This window comes from Nycticebus coucang, chromosome X, assembly GCF_027406575.1.
Source record: "Nycticebus coucang isolate mNycCou1 chromosome X, mNycCou1.pri, whole genome shotgun sequence".
In the NCBI taxonomy this organism is placed as follows: Eukaryota; Metazoa; Chordata; class Mammalia; order Primates; family Lorisidae; genus Nycticebus; species Nycticebus coucang.
In genome coordinates this window covers 25,466,259-25,489,859 of record NC_069804.1, presented here as the reverse complement: position 1 = coordinate 25,489,859, position 23,601 = coordinate 25,466,259, and the positions used below count along the sequence as shown (strand labels likewise).

At 42.5% G+C, this 23,601-nt stretch overlaps 1 protein-coding gene across 1 annotated transcript; it reads right to left on the bottom strand.

Moving 5' to 3' along the window:
• Window positions 1-21,660: 21,660 nt before the first annotated feature.
• LOC128576726 (melanoma-associated antigen B2-like) lies at window positions 21,661-22,803 on the bottom strand. Its single transcript, XM_053578971.1, has one exon. The coding sequence runs from the start codon at window positions 22,801-22,803 to the stop codon at window positions 21,661-21,663; it is 1,143 nt and encodes a 380-aa protein (XP_053434946.1).
• Between the last annotated feature and the right edge of the window lie 798 nt (window positions 22,804-23,601).

The following is a 23,601-nucleotide window of genomic DNA, read 5'->3' as shown; positions in this document are numbered from 1 at the left end:
ATAGTTTTGCCCAGTGACCTGGCCTGCTGCATTTACAACACAGTCCCAGTGGAAATCTCAGAGTTTAGAGCACCCTGGGGAATTCTGAGAAACTGCCAGATTTTGTCTATTGGCAGAATCCAATAACTGGAATTTTGAGAGCTGCTGCCTTTTAAAAGCGTCCTCATGATTATTAAAAACTTTAAAAGCCAGGTTAATAAGTTCTCACTGAGAGGTTTGAGGGTCTTGGGGGGATTATTTTGATTTTTTTCCGAATGTGAGTTGCAGACGGAGAGATAAAATCCGTGTTAAGAATGAGTCTCCCTTCATAGCTCTCTGGAGATAGAATAGTATATTTCTGGAGAGCTTCCTTAAGATGAGCTAAAAACTGGGCAGGATTTTCATCCTGTTTGGGGCTAATTTCTTTTAACTTATCGTAATTGACAGCCTTATGGGCTGATCTCTTTAACCCCTCTAAAAGACACTGGACCATGTGGTTACAGAGGTGGATTCCAGCAGCATCAGTTTGGTAATTCCAATTGGGGTCCTCCCGGGGAACAGCCCTAGTTCCTTCTGGATGATTTTGATCTATTTTGCGTAGGTCTTCAGCATAAATTTGGGCTTGAGGCCAGACTTGCTGCCTTTCCTCCGAAGTTAGAGTGGAGGTGAGGATAACATATAAATCATGCCAGGTTAAATCATATGATTGAGTTAGATATCTAAATTCTTCAGAGTATTTTGTGGGATCTGTAGAGAATGAGCCTCATCTCTGATTTATGTGGGAGAGGTCTGAGAGAGAAGATGGGACAGGGACCATGACAATGCCTTAAGTTCCTGCAACTTTTTGGAGGGGGTATAAAGGTTGAGCATTTGGAAGTGGGAGGTCTAAAGGTGTGGCCAGACCTAGTATGGGGTGGGGAAGCTGGGACTAGCAAGTTTTTTTCCACCTCCATATCCACCATGTTTTTTCTCTTACTGCCATTGGGGAATTTGAGAAGGGGGGAAGGGTGAAAGTTAGAGAAGGGTGAGAGGTTGAAGATTGTCTGTAGGGAGGAAGTTGAGGGGGTGATTATCTACTGGATTGAAAGAAGACAATGGAGAGTCAGATGTGTCTGCAAAATTTAGAGGTATTGATCATGATGTATGACTTTTTTGATGATAAGCTGTAATCTGTTGGCTAAGATTTTAATGAGAATTTTTGCATCTATATTCATTGAAATTGGTCTGAAATTCTCCTTTTTAGTTGGGTGGGTCCATTCTTTTACGCTAATTCCTAATAATATGCTAAGCTGGGGTGGAATATTAATAGATTTTCTGGGAAAGAGTTAGAGAGCTCAGCTCCTAGAACCGGGAACCCTCCTCTTCCTCCACTTTATAAGTTAGCTTCCAGGAGTTGCCATGGCATTTGTAAAGTGTCATGAGGCTGGTGGGGGTGATTTTTGCTATGTCTTTTTCAAATACAATTATTTCAAAATATTAAGGGGGTACAAATGTTTTTCGTACATGTTAATGAGGGTAGTTCATTGTGGGATGCTATCTCCTCACCTGTGCCATGTCCCAATTAAAAGAATTCCCCCTTTTATCTTAGATAAAGATGTTATGGTAAAATCAAAATAATTGGTTACCTTTACCTTAGCTAAGCATATTCACAATCTGTGACTTTCTTATCCTGTTACCCTTCTCATTCTGACCCCTGCCCTAACTGCTTGCAACATATCTTAGTCTTTTCTCAAAACCTTATGCTGTACTTACTATAAGGATAAGGGGACTGGTGTGCACCAGACAAAAACATGCCCTCTTCCTGTGTTGAGGGAGCTAAGGGAATCAGTCTCTCTCTCTGCTATCATTGTCTCTCTATTCCCTACGTCTCACTTTCACTTCTTGTAGCATGAAGAAAAGCTGTTCCAGACAATGGCCCTAATTTTTATTTCATGAGAATTATAAATTACTTATGTTTCTGGGACTAACAGAGACAACCACATTAATGAATAAATCATGTAGCATCATAATAGGAAGAGGAAAGTATAAAAATATCAGAGGAATATTTTTCAAAGAATATGTGATACAAAAGGTTTGGGGGAAATGTAATTTTAGATGGTATGAGTATTCGTATAAGTTGATATGCAAATCAGAGTAAAATACAGAAGAGTTAAGATGTTTGCTCTTTGAGAGATAGAGGCATGGGGACCTAGAAACTGAATGTCCAATCTCAGCTTGAGAAATTAACGGAACAGAGCATTGAGCAGAGGTGGCTTTGCACACAGCTAAAAGTATAGGAAACTATATTTAGTAAGGAACATATAATATAGGAGTTACATAAAAGGTAAAATGACAGAGTATATATTATATTCATGTAGAATAATAACAGTTGTTCTATATTTCAATTGTAATGTGTAACTGCTTAAAAGCAAGGAAGGGCCAGCAAATCATTAAGATCTGCAGCAAAAGTATATTAAAGAAACACAATGAAAAAAGAAAGATTATTGTTTGCAAGGATTAAATGATGGTTGAAATGTTGAACAGTATTGGGATAAATACTGGTGTTTATTCATTCTTTTTTGCCTTTTTTAATATAATATCAACTCGTATTTTTTAAAAAGTAAAAATATTATGAGATAATTGCACTGCAGGTATGTAATGTCTTCTTCTTGGAGAAATTGGTAGAGTCACATTCAGACCAAAGCATTTGGGTAAACTTAGGGAAAGAGGATCAGGTTTAAAAAAAAAAAAAAAAAAAGTGCTCCTTGAAGAAAAGAGGATACACTATTCTTTTAAAAAGGAAAAAAAAAAAAAAAGAATGGGGAACAGTTAATATCATGGGGAGAAATTTACTTAGGCCCAAAATAACATAGCATCATATCAATGTGGCTGAAATCATTAATGACTTTGTTTTCAAGAAGTTTATGAATGAAATCTTTATAATACAAGAATTTTGATTGCAGAAAATAAGTATATGAAAGTAGCTGGAAAGACCAGGTGCAGTGGCTCTCACCTCTAATCCTAGCATTCTGGGAGGCCAAGGCAGGTGGATTGCTTGAGCTCACAAGTTCAAGATCAGCCTGAGCAAGAGTGAGACCCTGTCTCTAGTAAAAATAGAAAAATTGAGGCAAGAGAATCACTAGAGCCCAAGAGTTGGAGGTTGCTGTGAGCTATGATACCACAGCACTTTACTCAGGGTGACAGCTTAAGACTGTTGCATGATCGGAGACACGAGAGAGTCAGCAGCTTTGCCACAGGTGTGAACTCACTTCTGCAATGTTGATGGGCCCATGAATGATTGACTACACACACAAAAGATGGCGTGTAGCAAAGAAACTTTATTTTGTGCCACCTTATATACATTGGTGGTCATGTAGAAACTTAATCTATAAACTTTATTATTACTTATATCTTATCTAACTTACTCTATCTAAAATTAACTTGTTGGTAAATATCAAATCTCCATATTAACACAATTTCTTCTGTTTTTTACATTCCTCTCAGACATGCATCAACTCTAACTACAGTCAACTCTAACTACAAATCTGATTAAACATAACACAGAAACTGCAAGGGAAATGAGGAAGTAAAACTCCTCATAAGCACATTCAATTTACCCAGTTTAGATTTATGGCTTTGTTTTTCCACAGCAGAGAGACCTATAGGCTTCTTACGACATAATGTTTTCACATTTGTCAACCTCTGATCCGTGACTCTAGGAGTGAGGCTGTAACACCTGCAACCCCCAGGTCTGACGGTATGCATGACTTCAGAGTCATTGTTCCTGGAATTTTTTGTTTCCATGGTAACAAGCCCTGTGTTTGCTTCAGGGGAGCCCAGCCCTCTGTCCAGGCGTTTTGCTGTTTGCAAAAGCTGCTTCTGTGTTAGCAAAAGCCAATCAACCCTAACCAGGTTCACTTCATGTGCTTCATGTGGGGAGCTCTGTCACTCCACAAAGACTGTCTAAAAAAAAAAAAAGAAAGAAAGAAAGAAAGAAAAAAGAAAGTAGCTGGCAACTAGGAAGGTAACATTTATTGTAGAGAAAAAGAATTGTGAAAATCATGAGTCCTGGTTCTTTTTTCATGGTATTTACTTTGTGCCAGGGTCCCACCCTAGAGGCAGGGTCCTTTAAGACCTGTGGATCTGGTGGTGATCCACTAAAGAAAAGTAAAGTTAAAAGCAGTGAAAGGTAAAGAGATAGGACACACAGAATTGAGTTTTCAAAGGTGGGAATCACAGGTGCCCACCACTAGCTTATGGGGCTCCAGCAAGTGGCTCTGAGTGTTTTTTACACTCAGCTTTTATTGAAGGCTATTATCTCATTTAGCCCAGAGGGTAAGCTGAGGAAGGGAATAAAAATGTCAGCAGTTTCTCTGAGTAAGCATGTTAGTCCTTATTCTATCAATAATTCTTAACTTTAAGGGTCTGAGCAGCCTTGAGAAATCCGAAACCTGAGCCTTGTGTGGGGGCAGCCTCCTGTCTCAGGTCACACACACATATTCCTTGGGGCAGGTGTCAGTCTCCTCTGAAGAATGGAGTGGAACAGAGGAATTTTCCTCTGATCAACAACCCAGAGACGTCTTCCTCTGTGATAACAGTACAAACTCTCCTGGCCATATTTCAGGGCTCGAGCTGTGTCCTTGATCTCTGCCCTGCCATAATCCAAATCCTCACAATGGGTATTTGCTTTGACTGTTGACTGGGCAGGGGAAAGCCTGGTTGATGTTCCTCCCTAGGCCTAGCACACAGCCTGCTCTATGGCAATTACTTCTTCAGAGTGTTTACAGACCCAGCAGGGGTGTTTTCAAGCTGTATCCCTTACAGGCCAGGCTTCTAGTAAAAGCAGGAACTGCTCAGATAAGTAATTTAGCTGCTGGTTTAAAAGTAAACTGGATAAACTATTTATTCTGCCTTGCTCAGCTTATTTCTCTGTTTTTCCCTTTTTCTTGGTGTGTTTTCCCTTGCCAGGAATGGAGTCTTTAGTCCCCATTCTGCCTGCATCTTTGTGAAAGATACTCACATATTAACTCACAAAATATTGTGTTGAATAATGGTTTAGTAAAAAAAAATTGATTTCTTTTGCATTATTCTTTTTTTTATTGTTAAATCATAGCTGTGTACATTAGTGCAATCAGGGGGTTACAATGTGCTGGTTTCATATACAATCTGAAATATTCTCATCAAACTGTTCAATGTAGCCTTCATGGAATTTTCTTAGTTATTGTATGTAGACATTTGTGGGTAGGGGCAAAACTTATTTTGCATTATTCTTATGAACATCAGTGAGTTTAAAAAGTGCATGTTTAGTCTCTAATATGTGTATATAAAATATATATGATATATATGACATATATCTTATATGTATCATATATATGTAAAATCCATTGGTTCAGTTTCTCAGGAGAACTCTGATGAATACAGGTACTATATCATATTTCACATATATATAGTATTTTACTATCATAAAGTCAGTGCATATGTGTTTTATCAGTGCTGGAAATTTTTAAAGAATAAATGATGAGTCACAAATTTCTGCAAGAAGAAGAAAATTGTTGATATTTTTATACTGTCCTATTTATATGTTTATTTGGTTATATACATGCACATGTACATATATATGTGTGTCCTATAGTTTTCTTTTTTTTATTTTTTTTTTTATTAAATCATAGCTGTGTACATTAGTATGATCATGGGGCACCATACACTTGGTTCATAGACCGTTTGACACATTTTTATCACACTAGTTAACATAGCCTTCCTGGTATTTATTTTTCTATCTAAGTTTCTTTATTTATTTTTTTAAGTTTTTGACCTTTATTTCCGATCTTTTCCATTTTACAGGAAAGGTAGGTAACAAAACACCTGCGCATTCACCTGACCTGACCTCAATGGGTTAAATATCTAGGATCTCTGCACTACCCCCAGCGCCTCTCCACTGGGCATTGAGATTCATTCAGCCCTGTCATATCAGAGGACAGATTTGTCTTCCATGGAGTAGCTCCAAAGAAAAAGAAGTTATAGGGCCAGGCGCAGTGTCTCTCACCTATGTTCCTAGCATTCTGGGAGACCGAGGCAGATGGATTCCTTGAGCTGAGGAGTTTAGAGACCAGAGATGACCAGCCTGAGCAAAAGCAAGACCCTCCCCCTTTTTCTCTTCCTACCCTCCTCCCCGGTAGTACCAGCTACTCGGGAGACTGAGGCAAGAGGATCACTGGAGCTCAACAGTTCGAAGTTGCTGTGAGGTGTGATGACACCACAGCACTCTTCCAGGGAGATGGAGTAAGACTTGTCACTGGTTGTGTAGGTATTAATTAATTATTTAAAAATAAAATGATTCCCATGAGTTCTACTAGTTACACAGGCAAGAAGTGCTTGTTTTCAGAGCAAATGGTTTTTGAAAAAATAGATAAGAAGGAAAGAAAGAATAAATAAAGGGAAGGAGGGAGGGAGGGACGAAGGAAGAAAGGAAAGAAAGAGAAAGGAGAGGAGAGGAGAGAGAGAGAAGAGAAGTGGGGAAGGTGGGGTGAGGAGAGGACAGGATCCACCCAAGTTTTTATTCTAATGTTTCAAATGTTGATTGTTTTACAGTTTGAAGAATAATAATTTAAGGTTTAAATTTGTATTATACTACTTACACTTCTGGAGAAGGTAAAGTAACAGGAAATATATTTAACCACCTATTTTAAACAATTAAAATGGCAAACAGACAAAAGTGGCAAAATATATATGGCAGCTGTTAATTTGCCAACAACAAAACACAGTGATTCCTGAGAGTCTGAACTATCAAGCTGAGAACATAACTGCCCCTGTTTGCTGCCTTGAGCCTACGGCCCACTGAGGGGTAGCTTATGTAAACCTGGACAACTTCCCTCGTGGAGGACACGAACCTGAGGGTCAGAGGAGGACCAGGTGGCTAGAGTTCACAGGAAAAAGTACCTACAGCAAAGAGATGCACAGACAGAGAATTGTGGCCTACATAGGGAACTTCCTGTTCCCACCAGAGTGTAAACAGTGTCATGCCCAGAACATCAGAGAGAGAGAGAGGGAAAGAGGGAGAGAGGGAATGAACGAACTCAAAAGGGCTTAATCTCTGGGGTGAGATTAGTCCTCAATTTATGTTGCTCTGGTCACACACAACAAACCTTAAACACAAGAATAGCAAGGATGATGGTGTTTCTAAGAAACTTAACTGAGTCACAGAACAAAGTTCAAAAATATGAACGTATTGAAATAAAAGTATCCTGCACTTGTTGTGTGTATAAATGTGAATAAGGCCGAATTCACAATGTTTGGCATCCCATCAATTTTTTAAAGTGTGCAAAGAAGCAGGAGAAATAAGTTTAACAGGGAGGATACTTCGTATCCCATAATATACTCAAATATTACTTGTCAATTAAAATTAATAAATTTTTTAAAATCAGTGGATCAAAATTGATCTAGAGATGATATAGATGATAAAATAAGATGATAATGCCATCAAAGTTATTGAATCTAAGTCCCGTATGTTCAAAAAACAAGAGAAAAAATAAAACTTTATAGAGAGACATGTAAGACAAAGAAAAGTAAATGAACTTCAAGTGGTACAAACAATGTCCTAAATAAAAATATACACCAGTTTGGTCAAAGAGCAGATTAGATATGGCAAAAGAAAAGATTAGTGAACTCTTGTTTTGAAAAAAATTGCAATATGTTTTTATAATACATCAATGTATGAAAAAACTAGAATCAGCTTTAAAATAATTGTCACTATATGCTGATTTTATCAACTACTGAGGTGCATGCTGAATTTACTAGGAATTCACTAAAATGGGCAATTGTAATTTCTCTGTACAGTTAGAATTATTTTGCCATGAGAATATACGCATCGTTATCTTCATAATTAAACTATTTAAATGCGCCTAACAGCAGAAATAGCAGCTGAGTATTAGATAAAGTAACTGCTTGCTGATGTAACAAACAAAGTCTGAAAAAGAAACAACATAACACGAAAAAAGTTAGTTTCTCAATGAAAGTCAGCAGGGGCTCTCTGCTGTCAGGCGACGCAGGGAACCAGGCTGCTTCCAACCCATGGTTCCATCATTTAAGCACGGAATCTCTGTTTACTCCACAATAGAAGAAGAAAACATAAAGCTGGCAGACTGGCTCTCAAGTGCCTGTGTCTGGAAATGACAAATGTTGCTTCTACTCATACTTCAGAGGCGAGGGAACAGGAGAGCAAGACACCATGTGGATGAGAACTTGTAGTCTCTCCCATAAGCTGTTACATACTAGGTGCTCAATAAAAGAACAACAGAATTTGCTATGAAGACAACCCCATCCATCCCTACTAGACTTTCTCAGAGGGCCAGATTTGCTTGAAATTCCCTGTTTCCTGACAGCCTACTGTGTAATAGGTGCTTTCTAACACAGGATCACACTAAATTTTCCAAAGAACTCTAAACTCTCAGCAGGGGATGGTTCACCCTCACTGAGTATCACTTTTCTGCACTGATTTTGAAGTAAATTCTAGAGTCTCCATAGGATGAGAATGTGCTCCTTTCTGCTTGTGGATGATCAAAATCTTAACTTGTGAATTCTGCTAGTGAATGTGCAGGAGACTTTTACAGGTGCTGTTAGCCACAAGGAAAAGGGAACGAATTTTCCTCTGGGGCAAGTACTGAAAGGAGAGGCAGCAGAAGGTTGGTGAATTATTTGTATCTTTTCTGAAAAAGATAGAATGTCTGTCTAGGGCGGCGCCTGTGGCTCAAGGAGTAGGGCACCGGTCCCATATGCCGGAGGTGGCGGGTTCAAACCTAGCCCCGGCCAAAAAACAACAACAACAACAAAAAAAGATAGAATGTCTGCTAACAAGTTGTGGTTTTTTTTTTTTTTTCCTCCTGAGAAAGACTGGAGAGGTGGAGTGGGGATTTGAAGAAGTCAGCTTTAGCAAATGTTACTACACAAAAATGTTCATTTTTTTTTTATACCCAACTTATGAAGGTGGCTGTATTAGTCCGTTTTCTGTTAGTTGTAACTGCATACCTGATATTGGATAACTTATAAAGAAACATCTTACAGTTATGGTGACTGAGAAGTCCCAAGCTGAGAGGCTGTATCTGCTGAGAGCCTTCTTACAGGCGGGAACTCTCTGAAGCCTGATGAGTTGCAGCGAGGCATCACACGGCAAAGGGGCCGAGCCTGCTGATGTGCTAGCTCAGACCTCTCTTTTTCTTATTACAATCCACCAGTTCCCCTCCTATGACAATCCATTAATTCACACATGTATGAATGGATGTACCCATTCATGAAGGCCAAGCCCTCTTGATGCAACCACTTCTTAAAGGCCCTACCTTCCAATACTGCCACACTGGGGATCAAATTTCAACATGAGTTTTGGACAGGGAAATATTCAAATGATAGCAGTGGCTTTGAACACTCACCACACAGGTAATCCTACCCATCAGTATATTTGTTCAGAGATATATCTGAAATAAGGCCTACCATGAAAATTCTACTGCCTACACCAGAATGATTTCAAAAGCTTTCTGTACTTACAGAATAATATCCCAAGAACCATTAGCTTATGTGCCAAAACAATCTACTCACTAGCACATTTGGAAAATACTTTGAGGAGGTAGTGGAGACACTCCGGTGGTCTATACTGCATGTTCAAATTGACTTTTTACACGGAAGTATCTAAGCCTAACTCTCTAAACTTCGAGTCTGTAGTTATCACAGAGGCTTCACATGAAGGAAGTGACCACCAGAGAGCTAGGATGCTCTGTGTCAGGGTAGGGAAGGTGAATTTTTCAGAAGAAAGGTCTTTTCACTGACAGCATCCTACATCCTACATCCCTTCAGCAGAGAAGGCAATGAAGAGCTGGCCAGCAGGTCAGATTCCAGAGTTGGAAGGTGGTTACACTAGGAAAGACCCAGGGTAAGGGTTCTGTAGTGGGAGAAAGTGCCAGAGCTAAGAAAACCCAGTCCCTGAAAAACAGTCAGCAGTCAACTATGTGGCCAGGGGCGGTAGGACCCCGGTCCTGTGAGGCCAAGAAAATAGAATGTGGTTATTCTCATGTTAACCTTCTTTAATTGGGAGTGCTTATAGTACTCTGGCTGAAAGGTCTCTCCTTTTATCGTCTGAACTATATGTTGGAGTCGTGAGAAGTAAAGTGAATAAAGAGACACAAGGTCTGCCCCAGGCTGGGAGGAGCGCAACTGGAGGGACTTTACAGAATTCGGACCAGAGTCTAGTCCTGACTGTCACTTAGCTGCCATGTGACTGTGGGGAAATTGTACGTTCTTCATCTTCAAATGAGCTTCATAATGTCTGCCCTATAGAAATGTTGAAATAATACATGTAATATTTATAAAGTGCCTGAAAGTGGGGACTTTAAAGAATGCCATTTATTTTTTATTACTATAACCCCAGACAATGCTACCAACCACTCTGAGATTTTTTTTTTTTTTTGAATCTTTAAGATCTCAGACAATATCCAATATCTTTGGGGGAAAAAACTTAATGCTTAGCAAGGGAAACTGTGTTACCTTTCTGCATTTGAGAATACATTATTTAGAATGAGGGAGTCCAGCTTAATGTAAGTCAGAGGTCCTAGAATTTGTACCAGGGACCAAAATCCTCCCTCCCAGGTACCTTTCCATCTAAACCACCCCTATTTTCATTCATTTTATTAGCACTAAAAACAAAGCCCTCTCTATAGTTCAACAAAATACACTAAAAATAATTAATTATTAATATGTCCCCTCTTTTTAATGACATGGGCTCTGGCCTTCATAGCCCAGTTCAAAGAGTGTCAGCACAGTGGCTTCTGAACATCTCATCTCAAGGAAGTAACAATCACCCTAACTTTTCAGAAACACCTTGAAGATAATGTTCAAGAAACACCTAGCTTGTATACTGTGTTCACCTGGGCTGGGACAGGGGCACAGGACACATTCCAGTCCTGTCCTAGGGGGAGATTCCTTCTGGTTTGCTCAAAAGGTTCTGATGTCAAGTAAAGATTTAAAAGAACAATTACATGGCAAGAAATCAGTAATTTTCTTTGAAACTTCATGTATATAAAGTTTGTATATATATATATATGTTTGTGTGTGTATATCTCTGTATCCTTCCATATATATATATATATATACACACATACACATACGTATATACATACATATATACACACACTGTTATGTTGAAGGCTGGGAGGAGAAATGTGTCAACAGTTTGAATTTGAAGCACCAGTGACCTCAGGTTATCTGATCTCCATCCAAGCTTCTTAGAAATTTCAATTGTCGTGTGTGTGTGTGTGTGTGTGTGTGTGTGTGTGTGTGTGTGTGTGTATGCCTCTCCATAAAGTTCGTGCAAATGTTACGGACACCTGTACTTTTTTCTTTCTTTTTTTTTTTTTTCCTGGTTTCCTATCATTTGAGGTCTGAATGTCACCTGCTCTACCCTTTGCATTCAGAAGCCTCATGTATCTGTCTTTGGAGGTTTGTCCCTCATAGATTATAATTTTTATTCTTTTTTTTTCTTCAGTTTTGGCTGGACCAGACTTGAACCTGCCACCCCAGGTATATGGGGCCGGTGCCCTACTCCTTGAGCCACAGGTGCCGCCCAGTTTTTATTCTCTTCATTCCCTAAATTGGTAATGACTAAGATCCCTTTGGCCATTTGGGGATTTAATTACTTTGTGAACCACTTCAGTTTTGTTTTTTTTTTTTTTAAGATCCAGTTTTTTGGGTTTTTTTCAGTTTTTGTTTTATATCAGTTTTCAAGTGGTGGCTTTCCAGGTTAATAAGACCATTTTAAGATTCACTTGATACTGCCTTCTTTTCTTGGCTGCTACCTTTCTTTCCTTTAGGTGAGAGGAGGCCCTCAGCAGCACGGTAGGCAGTGAGAAATGACCTGCTCTTTTAGTGAGTATATGAATACTCATTGTGCAAAATTCTCAACCCTTTGTTAGCTGTATTTTGACCCAAGTATTAATGACAGGAAAGAACAACACTTGGAAATATTTTTGACTTAGAGATCTATTTCCTAATCTCACACATCTTGACTGATAAAAATCCTCCTAATTCCTGGGTGACTAGGACACCCAAAGTCCACCCTCAGGAAGCTGACTAGAGCAAACCTTTCATTTTCTGTAGCCTTATCTTCTCCAGCACCACAGATAGACAATCTGCATGAGCCGGGGTCTTAGTCCATTTTGTTCTGCTGTAACAAATTACCCATGACTATGTCATTTTAAAGTCATAGAGATTTATTTCTGACAGTTCTGGAGTCTGGGAAGGCCACAATAGAGGGGTGGCATTTGGTCAGGGCCTTTGTGCTGCATCTCTCCACAGTAGAAAATGGAAGTGCAAGAGAGGCTGATAGGAAGAGACAAGGGTACCAAACTTGTCATTTTATAAGGAACCTAATCTAATGATAATGAATTCACTCGAACCAACTCTTGCAATAGGGGTATTAATCCATTCATGAGGGTAAAATCCACATGTTCTAATCATCATCCCTTAGTCTCCAGTCGCCACATCCCAATGCTATTTTTTTTTTGTTTTTTTGTATTTTTTTTTTAAGACAGAATCTCACTGTCAGTAGAGTGCTGTTGTGTCACAGCTCACAGCAACTTCAAACTCTTAGGCTTAAGCGATTCTTCTGCCTCAGCCTCCCAAGTAGCTGAGACTATGGGCACCCACCACAACACCAGCTATTTTGGAGATGCAGTTGTCATTGTTGTTTAGCAGGCCTGGGCCAGGCTTGAACCTGCCAACTTCGATGTATGTGGCTGGTGCCCTACTCACTGAGCTATGGGTGCCGAACCAACCTCCCAATACTGTTACATTGAGAATTAAGTTTCCAACACATGCTTGCTAGGGGACACATTCAAACCATTGCAGTAGGGAATGGCCCTCTTCACGTAGGTTCCCTGGAACCTCTGAGTGCCATTTATAATACTTGGGATCCTTTGAAGATAGCTGGACAAACAGGTCATTTATTTGTCCTTTTTCTAAACTGAGTGATCTTCTTGAGGATAAGCAAGAGGAATATCCTATAGTTTACCTGAAGCTCCTTTTGGAAATCTGTCTCCTTTGAAACTAACTTAATATGTTTTTTATTTATTTACTTTTTTTTTGTAGAGACAGAGTCTCACTTTATGGCCCTCGGTAGAGTGCCGTGGCCTCACACAGCTCACAGCAACCTCCAGCTCCTGGGCTTGAGCGATTCTCTTGCCTCAGCCTCCCGAGCAGCTGGGACTACAGGCACCCGCCACAGCACCCGGCTATTTTTTTGTTGCAGTTTGGCCGGGGCTGGGTTTGAACCCTCTGCCCTCGGCATATGGGGCCGGCGCCCTACTCACTGAGCCACAGGCGCTGCCTGAAACTAACTTAATATGTTTTAATCATTTTTGTGCAAACAAGTTACCTGCTGTTCATTCAATTCTCTTTCCCTTGGCCTTCTGCTCCTCTTAATTGAAAATCTTACACAGAATGCAAATTCCTCTGTATACAATCTCTCTGTTACCCTCTTTTGCAAATTAGAATTTTGACAGCTGGTCTTCTGGTAAGTCTATTTTCCTATCCAGTAGATACTTTTCTTCTTGGTCCCTTGCCTAATAAAACTGAGGTTTTTAACCTCTGAAATTCCATGGTTAAGTATCAAAAATCAGTTTTGGGGGTAATGACTCAGTGTCAGCAGATAAATTCTACTGACAGAGAAACCTCATAGTGTTTAGGGTGTTGGGAATTTTGAGTGAAGCTCATCTGACAGCTTCAAGTCGTCTAAGATTCAGAAGAAGGATAATCTAATGGGAATGTTTTCCTGGAAGACAAGCCAAGTTATATGCTTTTAGACAAATGAGTTTTCCTTTTTGCATCAGAAAAGTGAGGCCAACATCAGGCTATTACTATGGAGTGAGACAAGGAACAGAAATAAGTCTGAACTGCCAAACTTTAGGGGCTCAGCAAGGGATTTGGAAAAATCCTTGATGTGGAAATCACCTGGTACTGATAGCTGCCTGTGTTGATTTATGATTTTAAATTTTTCATTATGAGACTGAGTACAGTGCTCACACCTATAATCCTAGCCTGTGGGAAGCAGACGCTAGTGGGTTGCTTGAGCTCAAAGAGTTTGAGACCATCCCAAGCAAGAGCAAGACACTGTCTCTGATAAAAATAGAAAAAGCTAGCCGTGTATGGTGGTGCAGGCCCATAGTCCCAGCTAATCTGGAGACTAAGGCCAAAGGAGCTTTAAGCCCAAGAATTTGAGGTTGCTGTGAGCTATGATGACACCATGGCACTCTATCCTGGGTGATCAAGTGAGACTCTGTCTCAAAAAAAAAAAAAAAAATCAAGGGTGGCGTTTGTGGCTCAGTGAGTAGAGCACCAGCCCCATATACCGAGTGTGGCAGGTTCGAATCCAGCCCCGGCCAAACTGCAATAAAAAAAATACCCGGGTGTTGTGGCAGGTGCCTGTAGTCCCAGCTACTCTGGAGGCTGAGGCAAGGGAATCGCCTAAGCCCAAGAGCTGGAGGTTGCTGTGAGCTGTGACTCCATGACACTCTACTGAGGGTGACAAAGTAAGACTCTGTCTCTAAAAAAAAAAAAAGAGTTAAAAAAAGTCATTATAATGTCCCCAGATTCCTCTGGAAGCTAAATACAATTACAAAAGTAAAATCCACAGGTGCTGCAATTATATCATATTCAAAATTATGTACGTCTTACAGGTGACTCAGGCCTGCATGGAAGATCATGTCCCATGCCTCTTCCTCACTGTTCTATGCTTGTCTCCCTCAATTCCTGTAGTCTCATTCACAGAGCTTTGTTCCTTATTACAGGAAGCTAGATGACTTCTGCCTTTATGTGAACTAGGATTTCAGGGTGAACTTTTAGGACAGTTGGGGAGACAAGAGAAAGGCTCTATCCACTGAAAAATTACCTCCCTCCCTAATTCAGATGTTTCAGTAGCTAGAGAGACATTCTATAGCCTAATAATGTGTTTTTCCCTCTTCAGTCTGTATCAAAACATTAAAACAAAACCCTCATGGCATCATGACTCCCTGGGGTAAGACAGGAAGTACTGAGATAGAGGATGCCACTTGGAGCATTGGGATGCACAGCACATCTAGAAGGCGATCAAACCTACCAAAAATTATGCCAGTGTGTAACAAAATTGACATTTTAAGTGATCTCATTCTACAGACCTTATAGATCCTGTAAATAATGGGGTCACAAAACAATATATTGTGTCCTGGAGGATATTTAATATTGTGATGTGTCCTAAATCATACCAGTACCCTAGATGTCATGCACTTCCCAGACAATTATTACCCCAAAAGTGCTTTGGAAAATGGAGGAAGGGAGAGGACATGTATACAAAAATATATATTTTCCTAACCTTTCTTCTGGGTCCCTTCCTAAGGTCTTTGAGTCATGATGGAAACAAAACTTAAGCTCTGAGTCTAGAAAAGTTAAGCCTCTTGTCTGCTGGTGTTCTTGAAATCACATTATGAATTTCTAGGCTCTAGGAGGTTGGAACAGAGAGCAAATGAGAGGCACTTTGACCAATCCCTCTCGTTTAGAAAAGCCTGTATTTTTAATATGAAGAAAAAGAGGGTTCCTGGATCTCACAGATTATTGGATGTCTACAAGTGCTTTTATATGTTGTAACTGCAAAGAAACTTCCTTATGCACCGAAGAGCAGTTGGAAATCAGGTCAATAGCTGTAAAAACATCTTTTGTGTGTCCAAATATGTTGTGCTCAGCCTATGAAAAAAGCAAATAAAGAAAGCTTTTATGCAACTTGCAAAAGGTTTTTTTAAACCAAATACATAAATAAGTAAATAAAACAATATTTGAAAAATACAAAAAAAAAAAAATACAAGTTACTCATGTAGAACAAGAACACAAGACACACTGTATCTCTTCCAGTCCTGCCTAGGTCCTCTACTAATTAGAACATTAACCACATCTTACTTTAAAAGAATGAAGAATTTCCCTCAGCCTTCACTGGACATGAGAGAATGGTTGGTCATGACCCTGGAGGTCACGGCATCAATGCCAGACCCAGCTGCACCTATTCATCAGGCTTTCTCTTTCTTATCTCTCAAAGGCTTTACATAGCGGGATGAGAAGACACTGGGGATGGTATCATTGTTTCTGCCCCCAAACCACTAGCCTTTTATCTTGCTGGTTTCAGCATGGCCTCTTGGACGCCACAGGACATAATAGTGTAAAGAATACCCATCAGACACTAGCTGGCACCCCAGGTACATTTTTTTATGAACTTCCTTGGCTCTTTATATATGAAGTGGTTCTCCAAGCATATACCAAATTCTCATTCAGAAATTATCAGATCAGCTTGGCGCCCATAGCACAGTGTTTATGGCACCAGCCACATATACCGAGGGTGGTGGGTTTGAACCTGACCCGGGCTAACTAAACAACTGCAACAACAACAACAAAAAAAGGTGTTGTGGTGGGTGCCTGTACTCTGAGCTACTTAGGAGACTAAGGCAAAAGAATTGCTTAGGCCCAAGAGTTGGAGGTGGCTGTGAGCTGTGATGCTACGGCTCTCTACAGAGGGCAACATAGGGAGACTGTGTCTCAACAAAAAAGAAAAAAAGAGAAGGAAAAAAGAAATCATCAGATCTCCTCTTCTGTGGTTCAGTTGCCCTTCATGAGGTTTATACCCAGGAGCATCATCAAGAGACCATTCTTGGGAAACGTCTAACCACTTAGTCAGACTCTCACTGTGGGGGTGGTCCAGTTCACTGACGTGAGCATTGGAGTGATTGCTGGGGTCTACTTCCTTCAGTTTAAGGCCAAGGACCAGCTCCATGCGCTCCATGCATTCTCCTGAGTAGCTCAGGGAAACAGTCCTTACACTTTTTGTTGACATCCTTCAGGATGTTGCTTTTGTAATGAGCACCTTAATTTTATACTTCTCCAGTGGGAGTACACTCACAAACTTGCCGTCCTGATCAGAGGGTCTCTGTGATCCCCAGTGGAGGTCGTGTCTGAAAGGAGCCTGGTCTTTCCTTTTGGCGACTTTATCAGATTTTGTGCAGGAAAAGTCTGCAGAAACAGTGGTAACGGACAGTGTTCTCCGAGACTCCTGGAGAATGTGGGCAGTACGAGAGCTCTGAGCAAGCCACAGGGCTCCCGTTCTCTTGGCCAGCCTGTCCCCTGAGAACCGAGTACAGGAAGTTGGGGAAAATCTTAGGCTGAAGCTTGCTACCCTGTATGGGGCTTATTAGGGAGACAGCAGGGACTGAGGGTGGGGCTCTCTGTGTTCTGGGGTGGGGGTAGTTCTCTCAATCAGAATCATTATGCCAACCATTGACAGGTCTTGGGACCTCTTTCTTATGCTGCTCTGACGTTGACACTTCCAGGCTCCATGGAACCCATGAAGAGAGGCAGTGCCTCAGCCCTCCAGCCTTGCCAGAGGTTACTGAGTGCTGACAACCTGGGGGATTCTGTCTGTCCTGGGATTACTGAATCCTCAGTCTTTATTCGGACTTCTCATCTAGGGTCCCTGTAGGACCTGGGACCTACCTTTCTGCTCTCTGGTGGCTTCAACTTCACACTCATGATCTCATAGCCCTTAGGCCTTAAATACAGGGTGGGCATAGAGTTGGTGCGCAGTTGAAGATAGTTTGCTGTAGTAAGTTGCACAGGAACTTTATGTCCACACTGTATTAAAAGCAGTGAGGGAGCCTCTGTCTGACAGCCCTGCCCTGCACATTCATATGCTCAGAGCAGGGGTGGGGTTGGACTTTTTGTTGTTCCTGCTAAGTGGGGGAGAAATGTAGTCCCCACAGTTTTCCCTGAGGGCCCTCAATTTGACTCCTTGAAAGGCCTGTTGGTCCTCTCTCATTCAATCTGAGGGCGTCGACATACAGCAAGGGCTAGGACCCTCTGAGATGCAGTGGAAGGAAGGGAGGGCAGCCTTATTTGGCCATGCCTGCCGGTAGTCTCCTAAGACAGAAAGCTGGGGCAGGCACCTTCGAGTGTGGTGATGGTAGGCCTCGCCAGACCTCACTGAAGTTTCCTCGGTTTGACTCATGGGAGGGCCTACAATTCCTACCCCCGTGGCCTTTTACTGCACTCCTCAGAATGAGTTCCTAATTTCTCTGGCACCCTGAGGAGGAATTAAGAGCTGCCTCTTCTCTGTCTGACATCCATCCCTGCATGTCCCAGGACTGACAGTGGGGGAGAAAGTACGTGCTGCTCCCATTGTCATGCTCAACTCCCTCTCCAAGGTTTTCACTCTGACTCCTGACACAACCTAGAAATTTCCCCTTTGCTGAGTCAGCCAGCCTCAGACCAAAGCCCTCACCGCTCTGAGTCCCCAGAGGTGATTCAGGGTGATCTGGCCGTGGCTGTTTGGGTATTCTGAGAACTAACAGTAGGGACAAGACTCTGTGAGACTCCACTGTCCTGGGGTTGGTGATCCCCCAGTTCTCACTCACTGGGATCTCTGACCTCTCTCTAGCGACCTGAAAGTCCTCTAGGACTAGAAGTGAGTGGTTGGCACATCTGCTTACCCCTGCCTCGTGCCACCCGGGGCTTAAAGAAGCAGGACTTTGGGGGTCCCTCTCTCTTCTGGGTTGGTTGCTACCTTTAGTTCCTGCTCTGGGTCCTCATACTTTTTTCATAGTCCCATGACCTGGAGGCCGATCCTCTCAAAGTGCAGCCTTTAGTTCCCTGAGACCACCAAGGAGGGGGTAAAGGTGGCCCCAGCTGGGCACAACTACCTGTGGTCACTCATGGCTGACGGTATGGGAGGGATTCCGTGATGTTCCTGCTTCTATAGTTTGGTTCCTTCAGTCCTTGGGGTCCTCAGCTTGACTTTTGACATGATCTGGAATTGCCCCGTGTGCTAACCTGAGGCTGAACTCTTAGATAAAGTGCCTCAGCTCCAAGAGATGCCCTAAAAGGAAATGACTGGAATTCAGCATGCTGAAATGGCTCCATCAGTCCTGGCAGGGTTACCACCAAGCTCATTTAGGGTCATCAACTTGACTTGTTAGGCACGGGTTTTCCACCCTCTGCTAAATAAGAATATTCCAATTAGACCAAGGCCCACACCTCCCTTAGGCAACTCCCAGACGTAATGACGGGACACTTTAGCCTGAGAGGTCTGCCCTGGGCCTCCTAGGGCTGACAGCAGGGGGAGGACACTGTGTGTCCCCTCTTTTATGGGTGAGTGGTCCCCTCTATCCTCTCTCAGGTTCCTCACCTTAACTCTTCACCAAACTTCAAACTCTACCCTCCACACTGACACTCTTAAGAATTTCTGAAGTGAAGTCAGAAAGAGCTATATTATGGCCACAGCTATTGAGGGTGTTCTGAGTGAGAGAAGGGTGAGAATTATGTGAGACTCCCCTCTTTTAGCATCAGTGACTTCCTCAGTTCTTGGGTCTCTAACCCTGACTTGGAGTGGTATGTGGGACTCCTCCCTCTGCTGACCTGACTCTGTTCAGCTCAGACGAAAGCTTTAACCTTATGGAGAACCAGAGTGGAGATTCAGGCCACTCCTGCCTGGTGCCTCTGTGTGGCCCACTGTGGCCCGCTCTGTTATGAGGGAAATCATCAGTCCTCATGGTCCTCACCTGAAATATAACCAGAGCTTGCTAGGCTCTGCTACTGGGGCAGAATCAGAGCTAATGCCACAAGATCAAGGCCTTTACCTCCCAGAAATGCCTGTAGAGAACCCAGAAGAAATGAGAGGGTGTCTGGGCCAGACAGCTCTTGGGATGCTTACGGCCACCCATGGCAGAAAGCAAGATATATTTTATAGGCCCCTTATGTTCTGGATGGGCAGTTCCTCATTCTTCCTTCAAGGTCCTCATCTTGGTATTTTTCAGAAGCTGAGATGCCCCTCCACTGTACTGTGCATGCCATCCTTAGACCAAGCATCTTCAGGCCTTGAAAACCTTGGGAAAAAATGGGGTTCTCAACTTGTACCTCTGCCTGGGGGCATCAAGCTCTGAGGCATGGATCACTAGAGTCCTCGTTTACAGAGGTCCTCATCTTGCCTCCTCCTTCATTAAAGGCTGGTGGGAAATCTTACACACCTGCAAACAACTGAGCAAGGTCCCTATTGCAAACCTTGCAGAGCCTGGCTTCCTTTCCAAGGCTCCGTGTGAGATGGAGACACTGTAGCATGAGGCAGGAGGCCCAGGAACCGTGGTGAGATCGCAGAGAAAATATGCTGATATTTTCCTTTGCTTCACCTACCAGATGTTGCCTATTATATAACTTTGCTTTGAATAGATTTACTTTCTATGGGGAAAGGGCAGAGCACAATAAGTTTAGTAACTCTGGATCCTTCCAGAGTTATCTGACATTGCTTATGTGTATGATAATATTGTCACTGAATATTTTTTCCTTTATTTATGTGATTTATTCCACATTATTAATACCCTACGTGCATCTTCTAAAACAGTGCTTTAGGTATAGCATCCTTTTTAATCTCCAGTACATATTTTGGAGCAGTAAGAAGAAAAAAGGATCAGCTCATTCGCTCCTTGGGATCTCATCTCCAGGGAGAATCACCCATATTCCTCAGTAAGCTTGACGTATCGTACACCCCAAACTTCTAGTTTGTGGACTGGGACACAGGACTCCTTCCATCGCTACCTCAGTTGGAGATTTCTTTCTTCTATATGGACAACTACGAGTAAGTTTTAAGATGAGTTTCCCATTTCAGTCTGAGTATTTCATACTCAGAGGTACTGACTTAAGGCCTGGCCTCTGCTGACCATATTTAATACCGAGAGGTACTGACTGACAGCCTGGCCCCTGCTGACCGATCAAACAGTGCCATTCAGCCCAACAGGCGACCTCACATGAATGAACTGCCACTGGGGAACTTGCAATTTCCTGAGATTTCAAAATGTCTTCATCAGGTAATTTGCACCTGATTTCTTTAATCTGCAATCTCCTCTATTTCATTCCTTCTTTCTACATGTCCTTTCTATTTTAGGGGGTATCTTAACCATCTTCCCGACATAACAGCTACTATTAGATACTAAATTCTATGGACGGCAGTTGCAATTACCTTTTCTTACCATTCCCACTAATATCAGGGAGCCTTCCAAAGTGCAGGTGCTCCATGTTTCCAAACAATAAGAAAAATAGTAAAAAGAGTCAGCAAGAAGTCTAATTTATTATGCTTTATTTTCTCATATACTTTGAACAAACTGACCAGATCCAGATTCACGTAAGTTTTCCACAAAAAGTCCAAAAGAGCAGAAAAGACTAGAATAAACCATTTCACTTTTGTTTCACTATTGTGTGATCTCAACTATTTTCCAGTGGAGTTCTTTAACATTTCCATGAAAATACCCATTACAATGTCATATTACCTTATGCTCTAATAAAAAGAAAGTACTGAGAGTATTTCAATTTGTTTAAACATAACAAAAGTCTTAGTGTTAAACCTGAAAAATAGTAATAAATGCATCATCTATAACATTAATGCACTTAGATTGGGAACAAAATAAATCTTCCATTAAAGGGAACATTTGAAAATTAACCAAGAAAAAAAATACAGCCACAAGTTATTCATGTGTGACAGGAAAGAAACAAAAGATAACCATCTTGCTCCCTCAAGCCCCGACTACTCTGCACTACTTAGAAATTTATTGCTCTCTGAAGATACAAAGTGGAAAATCTCACTGGATATGGGAGGATCTGAGGGGCGTGGTCCTAGACCCTGCCCCCGGCCCCAGCAACAGGGCCAAGCCCGCGAGCACGTCTCCCTCCTCTTCTCTCCTCCTCATCTCTCACAGCCTCATCATACAGATTAGGGAAGGAAGTAGGTTCAGTATCATTAATCTTAGCCAGAACTTCCAAGACTTTCATCTTGGTGGTTTCAGCATAAGCTCTGGGACCCCACAGGAATTCATAAGTTGGGGGATCACTATTGGGCACCTGACGGTATTCAAGATAGTTTTGCTCCACCATATCTTTGGTGATGAGCTTGCGGGGCTCCCCATAGATTAAGTGCCTCCTCCCCGCATGCACCCCCAGCACATTCAGGAAATCCCAGATCTGCTCCTCAGTGGCACGGTTGCCATTAATAAAGATCACCCCCAATAGCATCATCAGAAGACCAGACTTTGGCAACCCATTATCATCACTTGTACCCTCCTCCCCAGAGAAGCTCAGCTTGCTGACAAGACTGTAGGCCACATTAACAGGGTCGACTACCTTCAACTCCAGGCCAAAGACCACCTCCATGCGCTCAGAGGCTCTCCTGAGGATCTCAGGGAAGTGGTCTTTGTACCTTTTATTGATAACCTTCAACATATCGTTCTTCAGGATGGGCTCTTCCTTCTTGTACTTCTCCAGCAGGAACTGCACCAGCAGGCCCGCCTTCTTGGTTAGAGGATCTCTGGCTGGTCTCAGAGCGAAGGCTGATGCCTGGGAGCTGCTTGCTGCTGCCTCATCTTGACTCTCAGCCTCTTCATCAGATTTACTAGAGGCAACAGCTCCTTCAGGACAGCTAGCCCCGGGAGCTTCCTCAGACCCCTGGGACATACAAACATCCAAGGAGCCTGGGGCATCACCTGAAAAAATAGAAATGCAGTGGAAGGCAGGTGGTAAAGGAGGGAACTCCTCTTCCTTCTCTGCAATGGCGCGAGGAAGGCTGACAGTCTGCTTTGGAGCACGTGTCTGCTGGCGATTCTCACCTGCAAAAAGAGAAGAGCAAGGAAAGGCAGGGAGGAAAGGAGGGAACTCCTCTTCCTTCTCTGCAGTGGCCTGAGGAAGGCTGACAGCCTGGTTTTGAGCACGTGTCTGCTGGCGTTTCTCACGAGCACGGAGCTTACTCTTCTGACCACGAGGCATGATGGTGTGATCAGGGACCGCAGGCCACAGTGTGGACCAAGACACTGGTGAGGCAGCACCTGGGGGGGAAGAATGACATCATGTGAGCTCTTTCAGCAGGGAGAGACCGCCTTGGCTTTAACCAGGGCCCCACTGCAGGTTTCGGTGAGAGCACTAGCACTGCTCTAGGGTCCCACAGGGCTCCTGTTCTCCTGCTTAGTCTTTCTCCTTGGACCTCTGTGGAGAAAGTTAAATTGAGTCTTAGGCCACTGCATGGCAGCCTTGTTTGGGGCTTAGTGTGGTGACATCAAGGGCTTGCAGGGGGGCTGGAAGCTAGAGTCTTCTTGGCTTACATTCAGCACCATCATATCAATTGTTGGTAAGACCTGGAGCCCCAATTCCCTCTGTGGTTGTCAAGTTGACACCACGATCTTCTATGGTACTAATGGGGAGGAAAGGAAGGTACACCTGAGCTACCACTTCAGGTGCCCCACCTCCGTCTCCCATGTCTGACAACACAAAAGGCATTTCCCCATTCTTGTTAACGGTGGGTGGTCCCTGCAATGACCACATTTGTCACCCTGACTCTTCTCCTGACCTGGAAATGGTCCTCTGCTGACCAGCGGACAGCCCCTTAGAACAAGTCACTGGCCCCGACCCTCCCAGGCACCCGGCAAGAAGAGCCTCCATCTTTAGGCCCACGGGGCCTTCAGGCTTCTACAAGACACAGTTTTGTGCAGCCCCAGTCCTAGGGCACCGTGTGCCCTCATCCTTCAGGAGGGTCCTTCCCTTAACTCCCTAGGGCCTGTGAAATTTCCC

Bases quoted from the DNA above. Each gene is read 5' to 3' on its own strand.
- LOC128576726 (XM_053578971.1), bottom strand. From the start codon at position 22,803: ATGCCTCGTGGTCAGAAGAGTAAGCTCCGTGCTCGTGAGAAACGCCAG.